General features: G+C 38.8%; 1 protein-coding gene across 2 annotated transcripts in view; it reads left to right on the top strand.

Moving 5' to 3' along the window:
* Positions 1-25,212, top strand: part of LOC107038106 (chromodomain-helicase-DNA-binding protein 7) — a 43,164-nt gene that overhangs the window by 8,253 nt on the left and 9,699 nt on the right. Inside the window, exons 1-5 of one of the 2 annotated variants that reach the window (XM_015256996.1) lie at positions 47-226; positions 7,625-14,747; positions 16,667-17,189; positions 18,775-18,864; positions 23,268-23,468. In XM_015256996.1, the coding sequence (XP_015112482.1) occupies positions 7,736-14,747; positions 16,667-17,189; positions 18,775-18,864; positions 23,268-23,468 (7,826 nt within the window). In that variant the 5' untranslated portion in view covers positions 47-226; positions 7,625-7,735. Of the gene's footprint in view, positions 1-46; positions 227-7,624; positions 14,748-16,666; positions 17,190-18,774; positions 18,865-23,267; positions 23,469-25,212 lie in introns of those variants that run through there. The other variant, XM_015256995.1, reaches the window with a different exon arrangement.

The following is a 25,212-nucleotide window of genomic DNA, read 5'->3' as shown; positions in this document are numbered from 1 at the left end:
GGGTGATGGGGGGTTAAATGTGTCGCGAGGTGAAGACGATGCCACGAGGATGTGCCGTGGCGTCGAGGATTCTGGAGTTTGTGAAGAGGAGACTGAGGGGGGCGTTGAGTGAAAGAGTTTGCAGTGGACGGTGGTGTTACTGTGTGATAGTTTTTTGGGTGATTTTTGGACACCAGCGGGTGAAGTGAGAGGAGAGGAGGGGCTCGAGGGATTCGGCGAGGTACAGGTGCGTTATTGCGGAGGAGGAGGGAGTACGGTGGGGCTTCTGTCGCGGATATCTCGGGAACTGCAGAGTGGATTTTTTAGGGGTTTTTTCAGGCTGGAGGGGGGTTTTGGGGGTTCAAAATGAACTTTGAGTCGTGGAAATCGCGTCGTTGGGTGCCGAGATATTGACGATTGAAGGCGATGCTGTAGTTTGTTATTCGGTATTGAGGAGGTTGATTTTGCTCGGGGATGCTCTGAGTTTTGTTCTAGGATGTTTTTGGGGTAAAGTGGGGAGTGGAGAGCATCTTCGGAGGGATTCGCCGAGGTACGGGGGTGTTACGATGAAAAAAATGAGAAAAAGAATCGGTTTAATTGGCGATAATTCGGAAAGTGCAGAGTGAAATTCCCCAATTTTCGTTCATCTTTGAGATATTTTATTCGAGCGTCAAAATGAGTTTTGACGTTTTGAAATCGTGTCATTCTGTGAGAAGATATTGGTGATTGAAGATACTACGCTCTCTCTTATTCGATATTTCAGCCTTTGGTTTTACTCCTGGACGTTTCACCTTTCGTTATCTTTTAGGTAATCTTTTAGAAGAATTTCTGGAGGAAATTGACGATTGGAGGGGATCTCCAAAGGGATTCAGCGAGTTACAGGTGCCTTTCGATATTAAGTGAGAGTGGGGTAAAACGGATCGTCTCCCATCATCAATAACTCCAGAATCACAGAGTGAAATTTCCCAATTGTGTTCCATTTTCAAGACATCAGTAGCAAAGTGCTACAGTTTTCGAGGAATATCTCCGAATTGAAGGGAGATAACGAAATTTCCGTAATGACCTTTTTTGTAGAGCAAATTGAGGGCCACAAAAAAGGTAATCACAAAAATTTTGCTATCTCCCGTAGATTTCGAGATATTCATTGAAAACTGGCGTAGGGTGGGGTAAAATGGACAATTTTGATATTTAAAGAAATATTTATAACTCTGAGACAGATTTATCAATTGAAAACAGTTTAGGCTCAACACAAAGGGAAAGAATTCTTCTTTTCATTGAAAAATAGAAAACAAACATTTCACCAACAATTCAACCTGTCATTAACATTTTTAACAAAGTCAAACATGTCCATTTTACCCCACTCTCCCCTATATTCAACATCTACTTGAACCGTTTTACCGCTTCGCTACTGATACTTTTTTCAAGTTTAAAGATTAGTTTTGAATTCTTGAAAATGTGTCACTCAGTCTGAAGATATTGACGGTTGAAGATACCACACTCTCCCTTACTCGATATTTCTGCCTTCAGTTTTGCTCGTGAACGTTCCACTTTTTTTTCGTTTGGATACTTTCTTATTGCTCTCGTTAATGAGACCCCTTTGGCGTTCTTATTGTCGGCTCGTCTCCGGACGACCTGAATTTTTACTGGAATTTGGAGACGATTGATTTCCGAGTGGTCGAGGGCTCCCAATAGACCTGAGGATCAGGAATTTTTGTTGTTGTTTTTTTGTTGATACACTGAGAGAGAAAAAATTCCTGTGTCGAAAATCTAGGGTGAACAGGCTAATTGCTGGACGGTTAAGGGGAGACTACTATGAGTTCTAAAAGTCGGGGGTTATTGGAATGAGATTTCTCATACATTGATGATAGATTATATATGACTGAAAATTAATAATTAGTGCAAAAAAATGACTGTTTATTGTTTGGTTTCCCCGCAGACGCTTAAAATGTTAAAGATAGTCCAGGGCCTCCAATTTTTTAGCTGCAGAGGTTCATTTTTTCAAAATTTGTGAAAAAATGTATGCAATAACAATTACGAATTAGTTTTTTGAAATTCAACGTCAACACATCTAATTTCTTTTTTTTTTTAACAATAATTAAAATAAACAATTGCACCATGTAAAATAGTCCAAAAATATTTCTGAAAGAATCGAAAATCTATTTTTAATATTTTAAGGAATTTTTTTTTGCCTATTTTACATTATGGCGCAATTTTTTGTGTGAAACAAAACAAAATTAGCTGTGTAGCACTCGAATTTCCAAAAAAAAAAATTTGTAATAATAACGCATATAAATATTTGAATGAGCAGTAAATATTAAATGTTTATATGAGCAATATGAGATCTATCAACCACTTTTTTGGAAAGTAATCGGACGATAACGGCCACATACCCTTGATCCTGTCAATTCTCATAATTTTCTCAAACTCCAAACTCTACGTACCACCCAATTTAACGGACAAAGACAGAAACATCATTAACGCCGATTCATTTTTTATCACCCAGTCGGAAATAATCGGACTGTTTTACCAGGGTTCAGCTTACATCGCTCTGGAGTCTCCAAAAATTACGATTGTGCGATCAAAAAAACGTCGAAAAAAAGCTGAACATTTTCAAAGAGCGTTTTTGAATAATATTGGGAAATAAACCCAATAGGGAGGAAATTGCAAATTAATAATTTGATGTATCTAATGGCTGTTAAGTCGTCATTTGTCACAGTAGTCAATGGCTGTCAGATCGTCAGTTACCATGATAAATTATCCATTCACTATTTTCTCTCTATCGGACTTACTTCTTAATCTTTATTAAAAACGCTCTTTGAAAATGTTCATTTTTTTCTACTTTTTTTTAATTTTACAATTATAATTCAGTACCGAAGCGATAAACCGGGTCAAGTCGATTCTGACTATTGGCCAATTTTTGACGGATATCTCGGAATCTAAAAGAGATGGAGAAATTTGTGTCATAACCGTTTTTGTAGAGCCAATTAAGGGTTATAAAAAAGGTTGTGAGAAAAATTTTGCTATCTCTCTTAGATTCCGAGATATTCGTCAAAAATTGGCCAATAGTCAGAATCGACTTGACCCGGTTTACCGCTTCGGTACTGAATTATAATTGTAAAATTTCAAAAAAGTAGAAAAAAATGAACATTTTCAAAGAGCGTTTTTGAATAATATTGGGAAATAAACCCAATAGGGAGGAAATTGCAAATTAATAATTTGATGTATCTAATGGCTGTTAAGTCGTCATTTGTCACAGTAGTCAATGGCTGTCAGATCGTCAGTTACCATGATAAATTATCCATTCACTATTTTCTCTCTATCGGACTTACTTCTTAATCTTTATTAAAAACGCTCTTTGAAAATGTTCATTTTTTTCTACTTTTTTTTAATTTTACAATTATAATTCAGTACCGAAGCGATAAACCGGGTCAAGTCGATTCTGACTATTGGCCAATTTTTGACGGATATCTCGGAATCTAAAAGAGATGGAGAAATTTGTGTCATAACCGTTTTTGTAGAGCCAATTAAGGGTTATAAAAAAGGTTGTGAGAAAAATTTTGCTATCTCTCTTAGATTCCGAGATATTAATCAAAAACTGGCCAAAAGTCAAAATCGACTTAACCCGGTTTACCGCTTCGCTACTGAATTGTTAGGGACTCATAATCATAATTGTTAGGGATTGTTAGGGACTCCCGCGTGAGGTAAAATCCAATGGAAATTGTGATATATTTTAGATTATGAAGATGGAAAAACAATCGAGATGACGTTCGAAAGATAATCCACCCGGGCCTTAACAGAAAAATTACGGTTCTGTATTATCAAATATTCAATTCATCATCAATCGGAAATTTAAACTATTGATATTATATTATTTTTTAATTTTGATGAGTATATTTAAACTTTATCAATGCAAGCCACAAATCCGTTTAGTATTGAAGAAATATAGGGAAGGGTGGGGTAAAACGGACACTTTAGACTTTTTCAAAATTATTCGTAACTCAGAAGCAAATTGATCAATTGAACTCAGTTTAGGCTCGTCACAAAGGGAAAGAAGTGTTCTTTGAATTGAAAAAAAAAATTGTTAAATTTTATCAACATTTCAATCCCTCATTAACATTTTTTAAAAAGTCAAGTGTCCGTTTTACCCCAACCTCCCCATATTGGTCCATATTGGCCCATATTGATGGCTATCCGTGTCCACAAGTAAATTGATTCAACACGACAAAAGATCTCTTCAGCGGAACATAATTTTTCGGCAGAAATAATTTTTTTATCTCAGTGCCAATTCATCGCTGAATTTCTTCGGAGTGATTGGGCAATTTCTTCGGGAAGTGGAACGATTGTGTCAGCAGTTTTATTTAATGTTTTGTCGGAGCGCATGCGGAAGTTTTTTTTTTCAAGGAATACGTAAGACAAATTGTTGGTGAGCTGGAGGGAAATGGTACATTCTTGAGGGGAAAGGTTATGACGATTATGATAATATTTGAAACCATAAGCGTATAGCTTTTCCCCTTTGGCGTGTATCGGAGGCAACGGTTTTTTTCTCAGTTGGGAGTCAGGAAATTATGAGGGAAATGTGTTGAGGCATGTGACATAGAAGCAGGAATTGTCGTTAATATCGTGAATTTTATTTCCTCGAGAGAAAGAGAGACCATCGATGGGGATTTCATCATACGCTCGTATTTTTATTTTACCGCAGCCAACAATTATTGTATTGAGGATTTATCGGGAATCCGAAAGTCTCGATGATTAACCTTGTAGGAATTAATGAAGCTGAAACTAGCAGAATATTCGTCAGCGGAAAATTCAATTTAGGAGATATTCAAGTGTAGGAGAGTCAAATGATCATATTTACAAATGTTTTTCAAGGGCGAAAGAGTTTGTACATTACTTAAAAACATTTGTACACCCCTAGATTCGCCTAAGACAAATAAATCTTCTGCTGTCGAATCTTTCGCTAGTTTCAGCTTCGTTAAGAAGCACGGCATCTCCCCCAGATTCTGAGATATTCCCCAATAACAAAATGAGAAGTCAGTTTTAACAAGCAGACTCTTCAGCGCGAAAAGAAACCTTCGAGGAACTCACGTTTGAATCAATTTTTCTCATCTCGTTATACCACTTCCAGAATTATAAACCGACACCCAGAAAATTCTGTAACTCAAGAATCTCGTTCTCATAGAAAACCTACCGATCCAATTATGCCCATTTTATTTTTTGAAATTTTCAAATGCCAGAGAAATGAGTGAATTCCACTGGGAGATTATTCTTTCCTGAATGTAATCAATATCTTCATGAACACTATTCTGCACTCCTCGTTCTCCTTCACAAAACATCTAAGAAGTACGTCATCTCCATCAGACTTCAGACTCTGAGATATTCCCTAATAGCAAAACCAGAAGTCAGTTTTAACAAGCAGATCCGAACTACAAAAGAAACCTTCGAGGAACGCACTTTTGAATCAATTTTTCTCATCTCGTTATAGCACTTCCAGAATTATAAACCGACACCCAGAAAATTCTGTAACTCAAGAATCTCATTCTCATAGAAAACCTACCGATCGAATTATGCCCATTTTATTTTTTGAAATTTTCAAATGCAAGGGAAATGAGTGAATTCCACTGGGAGATTATTCTTTCCTGAATATAGTCAATATCTTCATTTCTTCATGAACACTATTCTGCACTCCTCGTTCTCCTTCACGAAACATGTCTAAGAAGTATGTCATCTCCATCAGACTTCAGGCTCTGAGATATTCCCCAATAGCAAAACCAGAAGTCAGTTTTAACAAGCAGATCCGAACTATAAAAGAAACCTTCGAGGAACGCACTTTTGAATCAATTTTCCTCTTAGAAAATGAATTTACAANTTCCAGAATTATAAACCGACACCCAGAAAATTCTGTAACTCAAGAATCTCGTTCTCATAGAAAACCTACCGATCCAATTATGCCCATTTTATTTTTTGAAATTTTCAAATGCCAGAGAAATGAGTGAATTCCACTGGGAGATTATTCTTTCCTGAATGTAATCAATATCTTCATGAACACTATTCTGCACTCCTCGTTCTCCTTCACAAAACATCTAAGAAGTACGTCATCTCCATCAGACTTCAGACTCTGAGATATTCCCTAATAGCAAAACCAGAAGTCAGTTTTAACAAGCAGATCCGAACTACAAAAGAAACCTTCGAGGAACGCACTTTTGAATCAATTTTTCTCATCTCGTTATAGCACTTCCAGAATTATAAACCGACACCCAGAAAATTCTGTAACTCAAGAATCTCATTCTCATAGAAAACCTACCGATCGAATTATGCCCATTTTATTTTTTGAAATTTTCAAATGCAAGGGAAATGAGTGAATTCCACTGGGAGATTATTCTTTCCTGAATATAGTCAATATCTTCATTTCTTCATGAACACTATTCTGCACTCCTCGTTCTCCTTCACGAAACATGTCTAAGAAGTACGTCATCTCCATCAGACTTCAGACTCTGAGATATTCCCCAATAGCAAAACCAGAAGTCAGTTTTAACAAGCAGATCCGAACTACAAAAGAAACCTTCGAGGAACGCACTTTTGAATCAATTTTCCTCTTAGAAAATGAATTTACAATAATTTTATTATTTAAACTTTGCAGGTCTGAATTTGAATCTCGATATTGAACCGTGAGAAAACATTTTAAAAATCTGAAAAAAATTAGAAAGTTCTGGGAGAAGATTGATGAAATGATATAAAAATTGTATTTCTGAAAATTACGAGCATTTTCTATGAATAATTTATAAACAATCAATTTTTCATCATAAAAATCATTTGTTTGGAATCGTAACAAATTTATTTATATTCTGAATTTTACTAGAAATGGATATCATACCTAAAAAAATAAGGTTTTCGACAGTTTAACCAACTTTAATTATTTATTTACAAACTACGAATGTTAAAAAAAATGATAATTCGGCGCAAAATGTTATTTGAATGATAGTAAATATTCATGGTTTAAAAAAAATTTTTGTTGATGCAGGCAAGAATAACTATTTGAATCAAATGAAAAATGATTTGTTAATTAATTTTTTGAATCAAAAAAGGAATGCTTTCCCGAAATTTCCATTTCTTAGAGTTGCATATCGCAGAAACTTAGCACACAATTTTACATAAAATTCACTGTATTCGGAATTTATCCATCTATCACGGATTAGTTTTTTAAAAACCGTTTTCTCGTAAGATGGAAAAATCGAGTACGACCCATAACCCCCGTTTGGCCTATGCCTCGCGTGTTTGAAGCCCACATTTAATTATTTATTATCTTCTAAACTGTGTAGTTAGTATACAGTTTAGTAAGTTAGTAAATAATGAATGAAGTGTAGCTAGTTAACATTTTTCAATAGCTGCGGACTATTATAAACATTATCTGAGAAAAACCTGGGGACAATTTTACGAAAAACATGTTTTCCTAAGATTGGGATATACCTGAAGTCCTCTAACAATTTCGTTCACACTCATAAACTTTGCACATACGATTGTTTGACCCTGAAACCCTAAAAAACCCCTAAATTGAATTTTTCCCACTCGAATATTCCGCTAATTTCATCATCACCATCTCCCTTCCCCCACCACAACTATTCTCACACTTGTTTATTATTAATTCCAGACTTTTCACCCAAAGAATCAATGATGGGTACGCCAGTGACAATACAAAGAATCGTGAAATATCCTCTTGAGCCTGAGATGGAGGCGAAGAGTCGTGAAGCGTAATAGAGACATGGACTCGTACGATCTATTTGGAGAAGATGTCAGTGGCTCGATGCTCGATGCGCTACCTGATCTTGGGGGAAATGATCATTTTGATCCGTCAGGTGCTACAAATACTGGTGTAGCTAGAGATGGGGCTAATACAGGTCCCAACGGAGGTGGGAGTTACATTAATCCGCCCTACAGTATTTCACAAGAATCTCCATTACAAAAATTAACATCATTCGGTGGTGGTGAACAATTTGGCAGTGGTAATCAATTACAAAGTACAGGTGGACAAAGAGCCATGTTCAATCAGAATTTGGGTAATTTTGATGGTGGTGCCCCACAGAGGGCGATGGTACCAGGTACATTTGCCAATCAAGTTAGAGGTATGGGGCCACAGCACAGAGCTCCACATCCTCAAAATCCAAATCAATATCCTGGTTACTCAGACAATATGTATTCAATGGAGCAACAGCATCCAATGGCACGTGGCAATATAAGTATGGATCCTAATATGCAGGGTTGGCCAAGTGCTGGTGGTACTTATTCACAGATGCAGAGGCATTACAATCAAATGGCACCACAGCCAACGGCCTACAGGCAACACATACCCCAGTATTCACACCAGCAGGATCAAGCCAATATCAATCAAAAGATACAGCAACAACAGCAACAGCAGCATTTCAATGCACAGCAGGGAATGCTGAGTAGTATGGGTGTACCACATCAGGCTATGCAGCCAGGTGGTACAGCTGGTGTTTACCAACACATGGTGGGACAACAGCAGCACTATCAGCAGAGTAATCCAGCTCTCTATCAAGCAGCAACTGGTTACTCAGGGTTTACAATGCATCAGCAGCAGCAAGCCCAACAACAAGCACAGGCTCAACAGCAACCACAACGAATGCCACATCATCATCCGTCCCATGCGACACATCAAGCCCATCCGTCGCATCCACAGTATCCTCAACATCCTCAGCATCCTGTGAGTCAACCAAGTATGGAGACACAGCCACAGTATCCTCATCACACAGCCCCGATGTTCAATCAACCCCAGCATCAGCATCCAGGGGGTCATCCAGGACCCCAACATCCCCCTCAACATCCACCACAACATCCCCCACAGCATCCACCTCAGCATCCCCCTCAACATCCACCTCAGCATCCCCCTCAACATCCAGGCCAGCAGCATCCAGGCCCCCAGCATCCTGGTCCACAGCATGCAGGACAAACTGGACAATTTGGCCCAACAAAACTGGCAACAAGCCCCCAATACCGAGCTGCATTTCCCCAGCTATCACCCCAGATGTCACCGAGACCGCAAATGTCACCCAGACCACCAGCTGTCCAACAACAAATGTCACCACGACCGATAATGTCACCAGCAAAACCAACGACATTGTCCCCCCATCCCCACGTACAAATGCCTCATCAGCAATCGGGACCTCCAAATGCTGTGTCAGTATCCCCATGTCCACCATCAATGTCAATGCCAACGTCAACCCAACAGACAACCCTCCAGGCACTGGAGCAAATGGTGATACCTGGTGTACCAAATACAAATGTACCAGGTGGTGATTACCCTCAATTTCAATCGAGACCACCTATGCCACATCCATCGAGTATAATGCCACAACAAAACGCACAAAATTCAATGCCACCAGTGACTGGCCCACGCATGCCAATGCCATCACAGTGGCCACATCAACAGCCTCAACAGCCACCACAGCAACAACAACAACAGCAGCAGCAGCAGCAGCATCCACCCCAGCAGCAGCAGCAGCAACCCCAACAGCAATCAATACCACCACCTCAACAGCAGCCACCCCAGCCCCACCAGCCACCACCTCCTCCCCAGCCCCAAACAAGGCCGGCCATGGGGATGAACGACAGAATGATGGAACAACCACCCCCAGAGTCAATGTTCCCAGTGAATGGTAATGACAATATGCACAGTGTCGTTGAAACAACGACACGTGACGATAATCCAAGTATAAATCAATCACAATCACCTGACACTGCTGAGCCTGTCAAACAATCACCAGAGCTTCTCACTCAGGAGCCAGTGCTAAATACCTCGCAATTAAACCTTCCCATTGAACAACCCCAAACAGTTAAACCGTCAATTGAACCAGTACAATCGTTACCGGCGTCCAGTACAAGTGGAAATGTCGAGTGCAGTACGCCATCACCTCTGATGCAGTCCCAGGTGGAGGTGGCACCGGCAGTTTCCACTGACAACGAGGCCTCAGACAAGGTCAACGAACAATCATCCGAGATCAACACCTCCCAGCACCCAATGGGCCCAAGCATACCCCAGTTCCACGACAACCAGAGCCACATGGGCCAGGTGGCACCAGTGAGTCAATCCCAGGTGAATCAGTCACAAACCCTGAGCCAATCTCAGCCCCAAATACCTCAGCAACCGTCGCAAATCCAGGGACAACAGGCCCAGCTGCCTCAGACGCCCCCAATGCCTCAACCCCAGTCCCAAATTCAGCAGCAGCCTCCAATGAGTCAACCCCAGTCTCAAGTCCCCCAGCCTCCAATGAGCCAATCCCCCCAGCAGTCCACCCAGCCACAGATGCCCCAACCCCAGCCCCAGATGACACCCCAACCCCAGCCACAAACACAATCTCCCCTGATGCCAACTCAACCTCAACCCCACATGAACCAAGTCAACATGATACCCACCAGCAACTCGATGATGCCCCAGATGCCACCGATCTCCACTCAAATCACTCAGGCTAACTCTGTGGCACCAGCTCACATACCCCCACAGCAATTGCCAGGTGGGCCCCTGCCCCCTCACCAAACAGCTGTTCCAATAACGAATAATCAGCCACCACCCCCTCACACGATGCAACCCTGTGGTTTCGGTGAATACACGAATATCCAGAAGCCGATGTACCAGAGTGACATGATCGTGGGTTCTGGCCAGCAGTACCACGGGGGTGAGATTATTCCAGGCAGCATGCCAAACATGTATGGGATGTCGACACCTGGTGGTGCCTTCAACAACGCCCACGCACCAGTGACTCATCATCAGGAGCGTGCAGCACTGCAGCAGCAGCTCCAAGAGCTGTTCTGCATGCCCCCAGCCCAGGAGAATCAGGAGAAAATCGTTGCACTTCAGGAGAAACTCCAGGCACTCCAGCAGCACGAGACTAATGACCAGTGCAATGGAGGTCCTGGCTGCATCCTGGCAACTCCAATGTTCCAGTCAACTGTTGTTGACAGCCCCCAGGTGTCCAGTACAACTGGCAGGGGGAGGAGTAAAGGGGCACCCAGAGCCAAGAAAAATCGCAAGAAGGCTGATAAGGAGGCAGCAGCACCAATCACGAGTCAACCGGTGCCAGCACCTGAGCAACCTGTCTCGGAGAATCTAGTCACACCTGGCGACAGTAGTATCGCCGACAGTGTTGCTGATTCAGAGGACAATAAACCGTCTTCCGGGGATCACGAGGAGGAGTGGAATAAGACGAGGAAGTCGAGGGTGCCGAGGAAGCCGAGGAAACCGAAGGAGCCAAAGGAACCTAAAGAAACTAAGATAAAGAAGGAGAAAGTACCGAAGGAGGCGAAATCCCCCAAAGGGAGAAAGAAGAAGGATAAAGAGGGGCGAGAGGGCTCGAAGCGAGGGAGGAAGAAGGTCATTGTGTCTGATTCAGCTGATGAGGAGGCTGGTGAGGACCACGAGGACGTGTCGGAGTCTGTGGCTGTGCAGGATGCAGACGTGAAATCCAGCGAGCCTCCTATCCAGGATGATCAGGAGCATGTGGACTCGTCGACAACTGAACCCATTCAAACGGACACCAAGGAAGAGGGCGATGACAAAGGGGACAATGAGGAAGCTGCTGATGAGGACGAGAAGAAGGAGGAAGTGAGGGAGGCTGCTGCTGTTGAGACAGCAACACCAGCCAAGAAGAAGTCGTCACGTAAACGATCAGTTGGGGGTAAAGGGACATCGACGAGAACGCCAAGGGCGTCGAAGAAACGAAAGAGCAGAATTGCTCCGGATTCTGATGGCGAGGAACTCGCAACCACTCCTCCACCCTCGCCTGAGGCTGATGACACTAATAAACGCAGGTCGTCTCGTAATACTCACAGGAAGAAATATGTCGATGATGTCATGCTGAGATTTTCGGACGAGGAGATGCCAGCACCTGATGCCAAGAAGTCTGATGGCTCTACAGCTAAACCAACGTCCACTAAACGGGAGAATGAGGGGGGTGATGTGGGCCCCAATAAACCAAACTTTGTGTATATTAATACTACTGATGAAGATTCGATGGTTGTGCAGCACATTCTCTGTATGAGGATGGGTAAGAGGGAGGTGAAGCCCACAGCTGCTGCTGAGGTCAAGCCTGAGGAGGGGGACAAGGAGAAGAGTGAGGAGAAGAAGGAAGAAGCTGAGAATGCTGAGGCTGAGAAGAAGTCCGAGGCTGAGAAGGAAGAAGACCCTGATGAAAAGCCAGAGGAAGAAGATGATGAAGAGAAAGAAGCTAAAGCTGAAACTGAGGAGAAGCGCGAGAAGGAAGAAGAGGAGGAGGAGGACAAACAACCTCAGAAAACCGGAGACGAGGACAAAGACAAGAACGAGGACAAGAAGCCCGAGGAGGACAAGGAGAGGACCGACGAGGCAGAGGCTCAGGAGCCCGAGAGCACGGCGACGGAGCCTCAGGAGGAGGCGAAACCCCAGATCGTGGAAGTCGAGGAGTACCTCGTGAAGTACAGAAACTTCTCGTATCTCCACTGTGAATGGAGAACGGAGGAGGAGCTCTACAAGGGTGACAAGCGAATCCAAGCGAAGCTGAAGAGATTCAAGCAGAAGCTCCAGCAGAGCACCAATATCTTCGAGAACACTGAGGACGACCCATTCAACCCTGACTTCGTCGAAGTGGATCGAGTCCTGGATGAGGCCACCCACACAGACCCAACGACAGGTGAAACAGTCAGGCATTACCTGGTGAAGTGGCGATCGTTGCAGTATGAGGACTCCACCTGGGAGCTGGAGGAGGATGTGGACCCCGAGAAGATCGCCCAGTTCAGGAAGTTCAATAAGGTGCCGCCCAAGGACCAGTGGAAACCGAAGAAGAAGCCTGTGGCTGCCCAGTGGCAGAAGCTGGACGAGTCCCCAATTTATAAATCAGGGAACAGTCTGAGACCTTATCAACTCGAGGGGTTGAACTGGCTGCTGTTCTCGTGGTACAACGGCCACAACTGCATCCTGGCTGATGAGATGGGTCTGGGGAAGACTATTCAGTCATTGACATTTGTGGATGCTGTTTACAAATACGGAATACGTGGCCCCTTCCTGATAATTGCTCCACTGTCAACCATTCCCAATTGGCAGAGGGAGTTCGAGGGCTGGACTGACATGAATGTTGTTGTTTATCACGGGTCTGCAGCTAGTCGCACGATGCTGCAGGAGTACGAGGTTTATTACAAGAACGACAAGGGGAATCAGATCAAGGATCTCATAAAGTTCAATGTCTTGATCACAACATTTGAGATCATCATCACTGATTTTAATGAGTTGAAGGGGTACAACTGGCGTCTCTGTGTGATTGATGAGGCTCACAGGTTGAAGAACAGGAACTGCAAGCTCCTGGAGGGGCTCAGGCAGCTGAGCCTGGAGCACAGGGTCCTGCTGTCTGGTACTCCACTCCAGAACAACGTCAACGAGCTGTTCTCACTGCTCAATTTCCTCGAGCCCAATCAGTTCGCCAGCAACGAAGCCTTCTTGAAGGAATTCGGTAATTTGAGTAGTGAGGGTGAAGTCAACAAGCTTCAGCTCCTGCTGAAGCCCATGATGCTGAGGAGATTGAAGGAGGACGTGGAGAAGTCTCTGGCTCCCAAGGAGGAGACTGTCGTCGAGGTTGAGCTCACAAATATCCAGAAGAAGTATTACAGAGGAATTCTCGAACGAAATTTCTCGTTTCTGGCGAAGGGAACCACCTCAGCTAACATTCCCAATCTTATGAACACGATGATGGAGTTGAGAAAGTGCTGCATACATCCGTTCTTGCTGAATGGCGCTGAGGATCAGATACAGCTGGACTACAAGACTGGAGAGAAGGAGGATTCTGACGCTTATTATCACGCTTTGGTCAACAGCTCTGGAAAAATGGTGCTCGTTGATAAATTGTTACCCAAGCTGAAGGCTGGTGGACACAGGGTGCTGGTGTTCAGCCAGATGGTGAAGTGTCTGGACCTTCTCGAGGATTATTTGGTCTACAAGAAGTATCCTTACGAGAGGATTGATGGGAGGATTAGGGGGAATCTGAGACAAGCTGCTATTGACAGATACAGCAAACCCGATTCAGACAGATTTGTCTTTCTACTTTGCACCAAGGCTGGGGGGCTTGGCATCAATCTAACAGCTGCTGACACTGTCATCATTTATGACAGCGACTGGAATCCTCAGAATGACCTGCAGGCACAGGCCAGGTGCCACAGGATTGGGCAGCAGAAGATGGTGAAGGTTTATCGTCTTCTCTGTCGAAACACTTATGAACGAGAGATGTTTGACAAGGCCTCCATGAAGCTGGGGCTTGACAAGGCCATTCTTCAGTCTATGAACACTGCTCAGGGCTCTGGGGGCAAGGATCCCGGGAATAAACAGCTGACCAAGAAGGAGATTGAGGATTTACTGAAGAAGGGGGCCTATGGGGCCATCATGGATGATGACACTGCTGGGGATAAATTCTGCGAAGAGGACATCGATCAGATTCTCGAGAGGAGGACGCAGGTCATCACTATTGAGGCCGAGAAGGGCTCCACTTTCTCCAAGGCTAGCTTTGCCTGCGCGTCCAATCGGTCTGACATCAATATTGATGATCCTGACTTTTGGAACAAGTGGGCGAAGAAGGCGGAGATTGATACCACTGAGAAGAAGGAGGAGGAGGATCTCGTCATCTCGGAACCCAGGAGGAGGACGCAGATCAAACGATATGGACATGATGAGTCGGTGGTGGATATGTCAGAGCTTGATAGCTCTGATGACAGCGATGATGATGGGGGATTAACAGGTAGAGGTATGTTTTATGTGCATGCCGCACATTCATTATCATTATCATTTCATGGTCGACGTCTTTGGGGGGATTTTGTGGAGTAAGTTGGGAATATTCGTGGGGAGGGGTTTGTTAGGGAGGTGTGGGACTCAGGTGGGTAGGATTTTTTTTTTAGTTGAATTCATTGATAGGGTTTTTAGTTAAATTGCAGTTAAATTCAGGGGGTTAATGTGATTTGATGAGGATTTATCGTAGATTGAAGGGTAATTTTTTTTCTGGGTAAATTGTGACAGTTTTTTGGAGGTATAATTTCAAAGATGATTAAAAACTGCAAAAAATTTTGCGAAAACTCGATTATATTTGGAATCATATTTTTTTGAGGAGTTTAATAACGGTTTTGGTTTTTTGAAAATTGATTGGCGTTGAGTGGTGCCTTGAGATTTTCTTTTCGGATATTCAAGTGTTCTTAAATTATTAAAAGTATCTGACAATGAGTTCCATTGAAATTTCACTGAAAATTCTATTGAATTTTCAATTCTTTGAGCAGCAGGAAAAAGATTTCCCAAATTACTTCAATTTTTGAAACTAATTATCAATTTAAAAAATCAAGAATATATTCACCTGAATTTTCGTGCAAGAATTGAACTCGAATTCGCAGTTTCCATTAATTTTTCCATCAAAATGGCAAATTTGTAACTATGGAAGCAAGTCAAAAATTTCAACAGTGATCAACAGGACATAATGAGCAAAATAATTTAAAATTTGTCTTCCAGTAGTGTTAAATCCAATTTATTTCACTTACATCTCACAATATTCGTAGATTCTGTCCCTCACGATCCGTTTTTTTACGGAGAAATTAATAATTCCATACTTATCAAATTATCAGTCAAATCAACTTTGAGTGTTTTCCATCTTTTTGAGATCTCCTAGGATATTTAAGTATCCACAAATCACCAAAAATATCCGACAAAGTTCCAATGAAACTTTAAATTTTACTGAAAATTCAATGGAATTAAATTGTCAATTCTTTGAGCCGCAGAAAAAAGTGGATTCATCAATTTAGTTCAATTGTCAAAACGAATTATTAGTTTCAAAAATCAAGAATATATTCACCTGAATTTTCCTGAAATAATTGAACTCAAATTCGCAGTTTCCATTAATTTGTCCATCCAAATGACAAATTTGTAACTACGAAAGCAAGTCAAAAAGTTTCAGCAGTGATCAAGAGGACATAATGAGCAAAATAATTCAAAATTAATCTTTCAATTGTGTTAAATTCAATTTATTTCACTTAAATCCCACAATATTCGTAAATTCTGTCCCTCACGATCCGTTTTTCTACTGAGAAATTCATAATTCCATGCTTATCAGTCAAATGATCCTCGCACTCAGGTTCAAAAATCAACTTTGAGTGTTTCCCACCTTTGATATCTTTTAGGATATTCAAGTATTCACAAATCACCAAAAATATCCGACAAAGTTCCAATGAAACTTAAAATTTTATTGAAAATTCAATGGAATTGAATCGTCAATTCTTCCAGCCGCAGAAAAAAAGTGGATTCATCAATTTAGTTAAATTTTCAAAACTAATTATCAATTTAAAAAATCAAGAACATATTCACCTGAATTTTCCTGAAATAATTCCATTAATTTTTCTATCAAAATGCTCAATTTTCAAATAATGATTAAAACGATTCAAAATTTACCATCAAATAGTGTTAAACTCAATTTACTCCACTTAAATCCCAAAATATTAGTAAATTCTCCCCTTAACCATCGGTTTTTTTGTCGGGAAATTAATAATTCCATGCTTATCAGTCAAATCATCCTCACACTCACGTTCATAAATCAGCTTTGAGTGTTCTCCACCCTTGAGATTTTCTAGGATATTCCAGCATTAATAACTCACAAAAAATATCTGACAATGAGTTTGACGTTTGCAGGGAAAAAGAGGCGAGATAAATTCGGAAAGAAGAAGAAATATTGTGACGAGTATGTGCCAAGAGAGGGTGAGGTGGTGTACGGAAGCTGGGCGAGGAGTGAATGCTTCAAAGTTGAGCGTGGATTACTGACCTTTGGCTGGGGACGCTGGGAGGAGATTCTCCAGCACAGCCAGCTACGACGTGGATGGCGTGAAATTGATATCGAGGATTGTGCTCGTGTCATTCTACTGTACTGTCTTCGTTATTACCGGGGTGATGAGAAAATTCGTAGCTTTATATGGGACTTGATAACACCTCTGGAGAATGGGGAGAAGGTGAAGACCATTACGATTAATCAGGCGAATAGGAACAGCAGGAATAAGAAGAAGAATTGTAGGGTGAGGGAGGGAGTGAGGGAGACGAGGGGCTCCACTGTCAATGGGGGACCCAGTGATCCGAATCATTGGAGTCATGCGGAGAAGTACGACGGGGACATCTTCCTCGAGAGCACGTACAGAAAACATCTCAGCAGACATGCGACGAAGTGAGTGCANTTTTTTTTTTTTTTTTTTTTTTTTTTTTTTTTTTTTTTTTTTTTTTTTTTTTTTTTTTTTTTTTTTTTTTTTTTTTTTTTTTTTTTTTTTTTTTTTTTTTTTTTTTTTTTTTTTTTTTTTTTTTTTTTTTTTTTTTTTTTTTTTTTTTTTTTTTTTTTTTTTTTTTTTTTCTCTAATGAAATTTTCTACTTTGGGAACAAGCGAGTTTAAAGAAATATATCCAAACTCGTTGAGTATAACGAGGAACAATCAATTTGAAATGCCCGAAGAAAAATATTCATCATTGATAATTTTTTACATGAATTCAGTAGTGAAGTGGTAAGTGGAGGTAAGTCGACTTATCTCCTAGTTGAGTTTTTGAGGAATATTTCCGAATCCAAGGGAGACAGCGAAATTTTCGTGATTACATTTGTTGTAGCACTCAATCGGCTCGTTTACCACTTCACTACTGAAATTTTTGTAGATAGGAAATTTCCCCAGCTAAAGCAAGTCTCGTGAGATTTTCCTCTAAAATCACTCGTATCCTGCATCCGCAATTACAAAACTAAAATAAACAAATGCGATTAAAATTTTCATAAATTTAGCTTCTACATCATTATATCTCCCCCATTTTACTATCAATAACAAAAAATAATAGATTTAAGGCATGGGTGTACTATCTTTCGAATGTTACCTGGATTTTTTTTATCCTTCGTAATCCAAAATTGTCAATTGAGTGGTACATCATGTAGAAATACCCAAAAATTATGACAGAATGATTTTAAAAAATGGAAAAAATTCTGAACATTTTCAAAGAGCGTTTTTAATTGAGATTCAGAATGAGATGAAAAAAGTGGAAATTACAAATATCTGATTCGCTGTGGCAAATTCTCTATTAGCTGTCATTCTCCATTGTGGATAACAAAACACTAATTCCTCATGGGAAGTGACAGCTAGGTATCTCAATTTTCAAAACAGTGGTATGTAGTCATCCGCCATTTTTATGTGATAAAAGTGTGATTAAAACATTCTCCAAAATATTACAACTTTTTTCAAAGAGCCTTTTCCGTTATAAATGTCTCTGTGCAGTGCATGATATTGGGTGACAGGCCGCCATTTGTCACCGTAAATCAAATACATTGTTCAATTTCTTGTTATTCAACTTATTCTGAATATAAATTGAAAATGCTCTTTGAAAAAATTAAGAATTCCTTCTACTTTTTTTTTATTATTCATTCATAATTTTTCAAAACTTTGAAAATTGACAGTTTCAGATGACGAAAGATTTAAAAAAACATCGAGATAAAGTTCGAAAGATAGTACACCCGGGCTTTAACAAAAGAATATTTCCCATTGCTAAAATTCCAACATTGCAATTTAGAATTCATCAATTCTGCACTTCCAGAAGTTAATAAAATTGATTATAATTCCATAGCATCGCAATTCCCATACCCAAGAATACTCCATTCATAATCACATCCTTCCCCTCATTCTGCCCCCCCCCTCACAAATTCCTTCTTAATCTCCTTAATGACATCTTTCCAACGCCACCATAAATTACAAATGATTCTTAATGACTCTTCTTTATACCCATAGGGTACTTTTACGAGTCCGTATGCTGTACTACATCAAGCACGAGATAATTGGTGACCTGGTGCAGCACATATCGGACGGTGTACACGTCAGGTCAGTAAAAACGTTTGTGACAAAGCAGAAAAAGCAGGCTTTCCTCTCTTATATTTTAATTCATCATTTGTTCATTAATTATTTATCCTAAAATTCTGTCATAATTACATCGTGCACTTACATATGTGCTTGTACAGTGCTTTATAGTTGCATGCGCAGTGTATTTGTTTCATTTGTCATTGGGTACATCCTGTTATGATGTCGGGGAATGCAAATTCCAATTTTACGGTTTTATCCTAAGGATTTCAGTAGTGAAGTGGTAAAATTTGTCTATTCTACTCAGTCAGTTTTTCGTGGATATTGCGTGAACTCATGGGACGATTGGGTAAACCAAGTATTGTTTTGAAGGCTTAAAAGTATCTTTAGAATGATAAAATCATTGTGGATTTTGTTCTGTTAATCCCTAGTGATTGATGATTCAAAAAGAGTTATTTGATTTGCCTCTGTCTCAACTCCACCATTAGTTTTTTGTGAGCTTTTGTGAAAACATCTGTAGGAGAAACAAAATTTTTCTGAGGATTTTTTTCTTTACAAAAGAATGAGAGACGAGAAGTGTTCCTAAAAAAATTAGCTATTTGTATTGTATTCAGACAATTTATTTTAAAAAAAACCGGAATGAAATGTGAGAATTTCGGAAAGACCAGGTGAAAAGAATCCCTTAAATCATCAATATCTCCTGACCAAATGATACGATTGGAATGAACCTGAGTTCATCTTCAAAGTGGAAGAAATATCTTCAAATTGAAAACAAAATCGTTCAATTTCACTCTGTCAGTCTCCAGTTATTGATGATTGAAAAAAGTTTACGTTGTTTTTTTCTCTCCCAAGTTCACAATTAATTTTTGATAAATATCTGTGAATATATTTGAATATACGTAAATTTTCTCCAGACCTTTCTTTGCAGAAAAAAGTGACAGCTACAATAAAGGTCCGAAGAAAATTTAACTATATTTTTAGACATATTTACCAAAAGCTAAAATAAAGTGAAAGAATTTGGGAAAGTGAGATAAACAACTTTGTTAAATTATGAATATCTCCTGACTGAACAGTACATTTTGAATAAATCAGGTCTTATTTTAAAGCCTAGAGAAATACCTGCGAAAAAATTGTTCAATTTTGTTCACAATCAGTATTTTATAAATATCTTTGAATATATTTGCATATACGTAAATTTTCTCCAGACCTTTTTTTGTAGAAGAAAGTGAAAGCTACAAGGAAGGTCCAATGAAAATTAAGCTATATTTTCAGACATTTATCAAAAGCAAAATCAACATGAAAAAATTTAGGAAAGTGAGCTCAGAGACCTTTTTTAAATCATTAATATCTCCTGACTGAATAGTATGATTTCAATAAATCAGTTCTCATTTTAAAACCTGAAAAAATACCTTCAGAATGAACAGCAATCGCTCAACTTCATTCTGTTAATCTCTAATTATTGATGATTAAAAGCCATTCATTCTACTCTCCTCTCCCCTAATTTCACAATTTATTTTCTACAAATATCTAATTCCATCAAAAATCCAAAAATCTCCCAAAAATCATTTTTTGTACAGAAAAATCGTGTTCACAAAAAGATCATGAGGAACCTTCCGCTATCTCCATTTGATTTTAAGATAACTATTAAAAACTAAGATTTGAAATTAATGAAATTGTTGAGCTACGTTTTACCACTTAATTATTGATTTCGCTGATGGATATTTTCTTCATGGATGGATAGACTGGGGGGTCGGTTCCACTTTGTTACTAATCAACTACTCCCCCAAGAAATCATTGAAAATTCCTTCGTACTCTCTATTTTATTGAACGCACTGTTGACTATGCAAAAAATATTATAATTCACTCCGCCTCATCCGAGACGAGACAGCAGTTGTGTGCGGCGCTTTGAGGATGGTAAGGTAAATTCTTTGAGAAGCAGTGCACTGTATAAAGAGGGCAATGGTGTTTATTACCTTTTTTTTTATTTTCTGGAAATCAAAATTTTAGAATTACTTTAATTTTCTATGAAATTGAAGGAAATTATGAGAGAAGATTTGACGATCTCGGTTGGCACTGGCCGGGCTCCGAAGTTTTTTTTATTTTCATTCATTTTGTGATTATATCAGGCAATATTTGTCGATTATCGATTGTTTGATTGGATTTAATTGGGGGATTATTTAATTTAATGCCAGATCATTTAGAGCACGTTCAAATTTTCCTCTTGTCGTGGCACTCTAATTGTTTGATGCATAGGTTTTTTTTATGTAGAAAGAAGAAAGGTATTACGGATTTACAGAGTCAGAGTTGGGGGTTAACTAATGGTCCTATCAAGTTGCATGCAGACTTTTATCTCGATAGTGGAGGGATGAAACGTGAGAAATAAAACAGAATCGTCGATTTTTATGGGGTTTTTAAGAATGGGATTAGCCTCGTAATGAGCGGTTTTAGGGGGAAATGTCAAGAAACATTTTTTGTTGGAAATTTAATTCTGTGGAAAACATGTCTTCTCGTGTTTTTCTCTAAACTCATTCGATTCCGAGATAAATGAAGACAAAGTAGTTGAAATTCATTTATTGAAAATTATTTTCTCACATCTTGTTGATTGTTGCATTGCCTAACGAGTGACTCTACGGGAAAATGTAAATACAGGATTTTTTAAAAGTTTCGAAATTATCCAAATGCCACCAAATTCTGTCTATTCGGTTAATTATTAAATTATCTCAGTAGTAAGTGATTTTTAATATCTTCTCAGCCACAAAAAATGTGCTTGATATTTTCTTCGAATCTCACTACGAAATCACTGAAGAATGAAAAATTGTTGAAATTACCTTATTATAGATCTAAGATTTTTTTGTAATATTTTTTTCTTAAAATTTCAAATTTACGAGATACAGAAATGAGTCATGTAAAGTAGAAATTGACTAATCCTCAATAAATCATATCTCAATAGTCAGTCATTTGAGTTAAAAATGGATATTTTACTTTTGTTTAGAATTTAAGGCCCGGGTGTACTATCTTTCGAACGTTATCTCGATGTTTTTCTTCATCTCTCGTCATCTGAAATTGTCAATTAAGTCCTGCATCATACAGAAGTTTTGAAAAATTAGAAATGAATAATCAAAAAAAAGTAGAAGAAATTCTTAATTTTTTCAAAGAGCATTTTTAATTTATATTCAGAATAAGTTGAATAACAAGAAATTGAAAAATGTATCTGATTTACGGTGACAAATGGCGGCCTGTCACCCAATATCATGCAGGGGGAAGACTGATTTCGTAAATCTTTTCCCACACTGCACGGACACATTTATTACGGAAAAGGCTCTTTGAAAAAAGTTGTAATATGTTGGAGAATTTTTTAATCACAGTTTTATCACATAAAAATGGCAGATGACTACATACCACTGTTTTGAAAATTGAGATACCTAGCTGTCACTTCCCATGAGGAGTTAGTGTCTTGTTATCCACCATGGAAAATGACAGCTAATAGATAATTTGCCACAGCGAATCAGATATTTGTAATTTCCACTTTTTTCAACTCAATCTGAATCTCAATTAAAAACGCTCTTTGAGAAAGTTCAGAATTTTTTCTATTTTTTTATTATTCTATCATAATTTTTGGGAATTTCTACATGATGTACCACTCAATTGACAATTTTGTAATACGAAAGATAAAAAAAATCCAGATAACATTCGAAAGATAGTACACCCGGGCCTTAAGTCCCCCAAAAAAAAGTCTTTCAACATTTGTTCCTAAACTCCTCATCTGCGAGACCAATGAAAAATTAACAAAAATGTCAAAATTTAGTTCTTGCGAATCAATTTTTTACATTTTGCGAATCCCTAAATTACAAATATGTCAAGACCCCGTCTTCGAAAATTTCTTCACACTGAGAAAAAAAATGCTTTTGCCAAGGACATTACTACCTACAAGAACATTTATACATGTCTTATGCAAATATTTACATATATTTACTTGTGGCAAGTAAATATACTTGGCAAAAGCATTTTCTTTTCTCAGTGCAGCTCCAAAAAAGTTTTTCCATTCCCCCCTAAACTCCCTCACTCCCACCTAAATAAAGAAAATCAACAAATGAAAAAATTGACTCATCACGATTCACCCCTCCACAACCGATTGAAATTCCACCTACTCGTGGGGTAGTTGATAAATCTCATTAAATCTCCACTTCGTTCGCTCAACAACCAAAGATTTAACGATTCACCGAAAATTCTGAATGAATTCTAAAGAATCTAGAACCCAGTGATACCGAAAAAAGAATAAAAATTGGAAAAACCTGAAATCGTCAAGTCTTGATATCAAAATTTGGCCTTTTATTTTCTTGACAAGATAAACTCAGAGAAATCATTGAGAAAAGAAAAAATTGGCTGTTGAAAAATTGGCAAAATTTGTAAATGAAACCGCCCTACAGTGCGTTGCGGATAGATCCTCCTCAGTTACCGGAACGACCAACGAAATGGTGGGACGCTATGGCTGACAAGTCACTAATTGTTGGCTGCTACAAACATGGATACGAGAATTACGACCAGATGAGGGCCGATCCCACGCTTTCTTTCATTTCAAGCTGCCCTCTCCCTTCCCAGACACAGACCAACCAAACAGAACAACCAAAGTGAGTACAATTAACTCAGTAATTCCTTTTTTTTTCATCCCATTTATTTTTACAAATTATATTGTATTACTAGCCCACTATCCTCGGATGCCTTACTGCCTCCTACGAATTTAACACATAATTGCACGCTTAAATACATCCGCTTTACGTTTATGTTATGCCAGAAGGATATGACGATGATAATTTTTGTGAAAAAGAAAAACCATTGAGAACTATCTTGGTGAATAGCGTAAATAAACAATTACATGATTTTTTTCATAGAAGGATGCCAAGTCTGGACGAGAATACAATTGCACGGTTGAGTTTTCATTTGATGAATCAGGAATATTATTTTTACACCGTATTATGGGAATTATCGTCCTTCATCGTCGTCTGCTGCCTCAAATGTTGGACAAGTTGTTATGAAGTGGAACAAAAATTCGTACAAATTATTTGACAAATGTCTCGGAATCGATTGGATCTAGAGAATATCACCAGGAGATTTTTTTGTGGAGAATTTTCGGGACTGCAAAAATTTTTTTGTGATGGTTTTCTGAACATTTTCATTCTACAAACATGCACTGTTAGGAAATAACTGCTCTAATTTGAAGTAAAAATGTTTAACTGGTAAACAATGTCTGATTTATATGATGTTTCTACGGAGATTGTTGCTGATGGCTCAATTAATTTGTGAAGTATTCAATAAAATTACAATTTTCAGGTCCATATGACAATGGAAACAATTGAAAATGGTGGAAAATCGGAAAATTATTGTTCTGGCTTTCCCATCTCTTGAAAACTCAATAGAATGTGAAGTTAAATTTCCACAATGAGTTTGAAAATTCAAGTCTTCGTTGTAATATCAATAATTGCTTAACATGAAAAAGCCAATTTTGGTGAATTTCCCAGATGAATAAGAAATTTAATCAGCAATTGGGTCTCGAACTGAATTAAAATTCTCAAAATTGAAAATTGAGAGGATCTATTTCTTGAATTTCAATAAATTGCTAATAAATTTTATAAAACAATGTTTATAAAATCTTGAAATTTTTGAAACCAAGTAATTCACATGAAATTTCCATATAGGTTGCTACTAATAAATCAGTTAATTTCGGCCATATTCAATGAAATTGCTATTTTCAGGTCCATGTGACAATGAAAATGATTGAAAATTGTGAAAATTCAGGCAAATTTTATCAATTTTTCCTACATAATAAAAAAACCCTAAGCGAAGTGGACACGTCTAGGTTGTTATTCACGTGCGAATGCGTCTACGTGTTCGTATCTTATAAACTGATTTGAATTTTTTTGGAAAATGTGCGAATGTCCTAGAAAATCTGATAATTTTTTCAAATTTCCTGTAAAACTGGAGAACATTCTCGTATTTTCTAAAAAAAAAAAACGAAGAATTTTCTTGAATTTTCTAGTAAACAGGAGAATTTTCTAGAATCTTCTAGAAAAATTTAGAACATCCTAGAATGGCCTTCACATGAACTTAAAGACGTGTTCACGTCAAAAAAATAATATCCAGAGTGAGAAGTTTGTTGTAGAAATCCCAAGATATTTACAAAATAATTCGTCCAAAATTTCTTGACACTCTTCACCTCCGCATAATTTTGCAAATATCTTCAGCTCTTGTGGTGTATTTCTCTAAATTCGACAAGTCCTCCGACATTTGCAAAGCATTTTGAATTTACTCTTCTCTGCAGAGCTCAACGATGAATTTTTACCTGAACTACAGATCGAGTGAATTAAATCTCAAATT

Source organism: Diachasma alloeum, unplaced genomic scaffold (genome assembly GCF_001412515.2).
Source record: "Diachasma alloeum isolate Michigan unplaced genomic scaffold, Dall2.0 Dall_scaffold_00277, whole genome shotgun sequence".
Lineage (NCBI taxonomy): Eukaryota > Metazoa > Arthropoda > Insecta > Hymenoptera > Braconidae > Diachasma > Diachasma alloeum.
The sequence above is the reverse complement of the archived record's forward strand: the minus strand, read 5'-3'. Positions and strand labels throughout refer to the sequence as shown.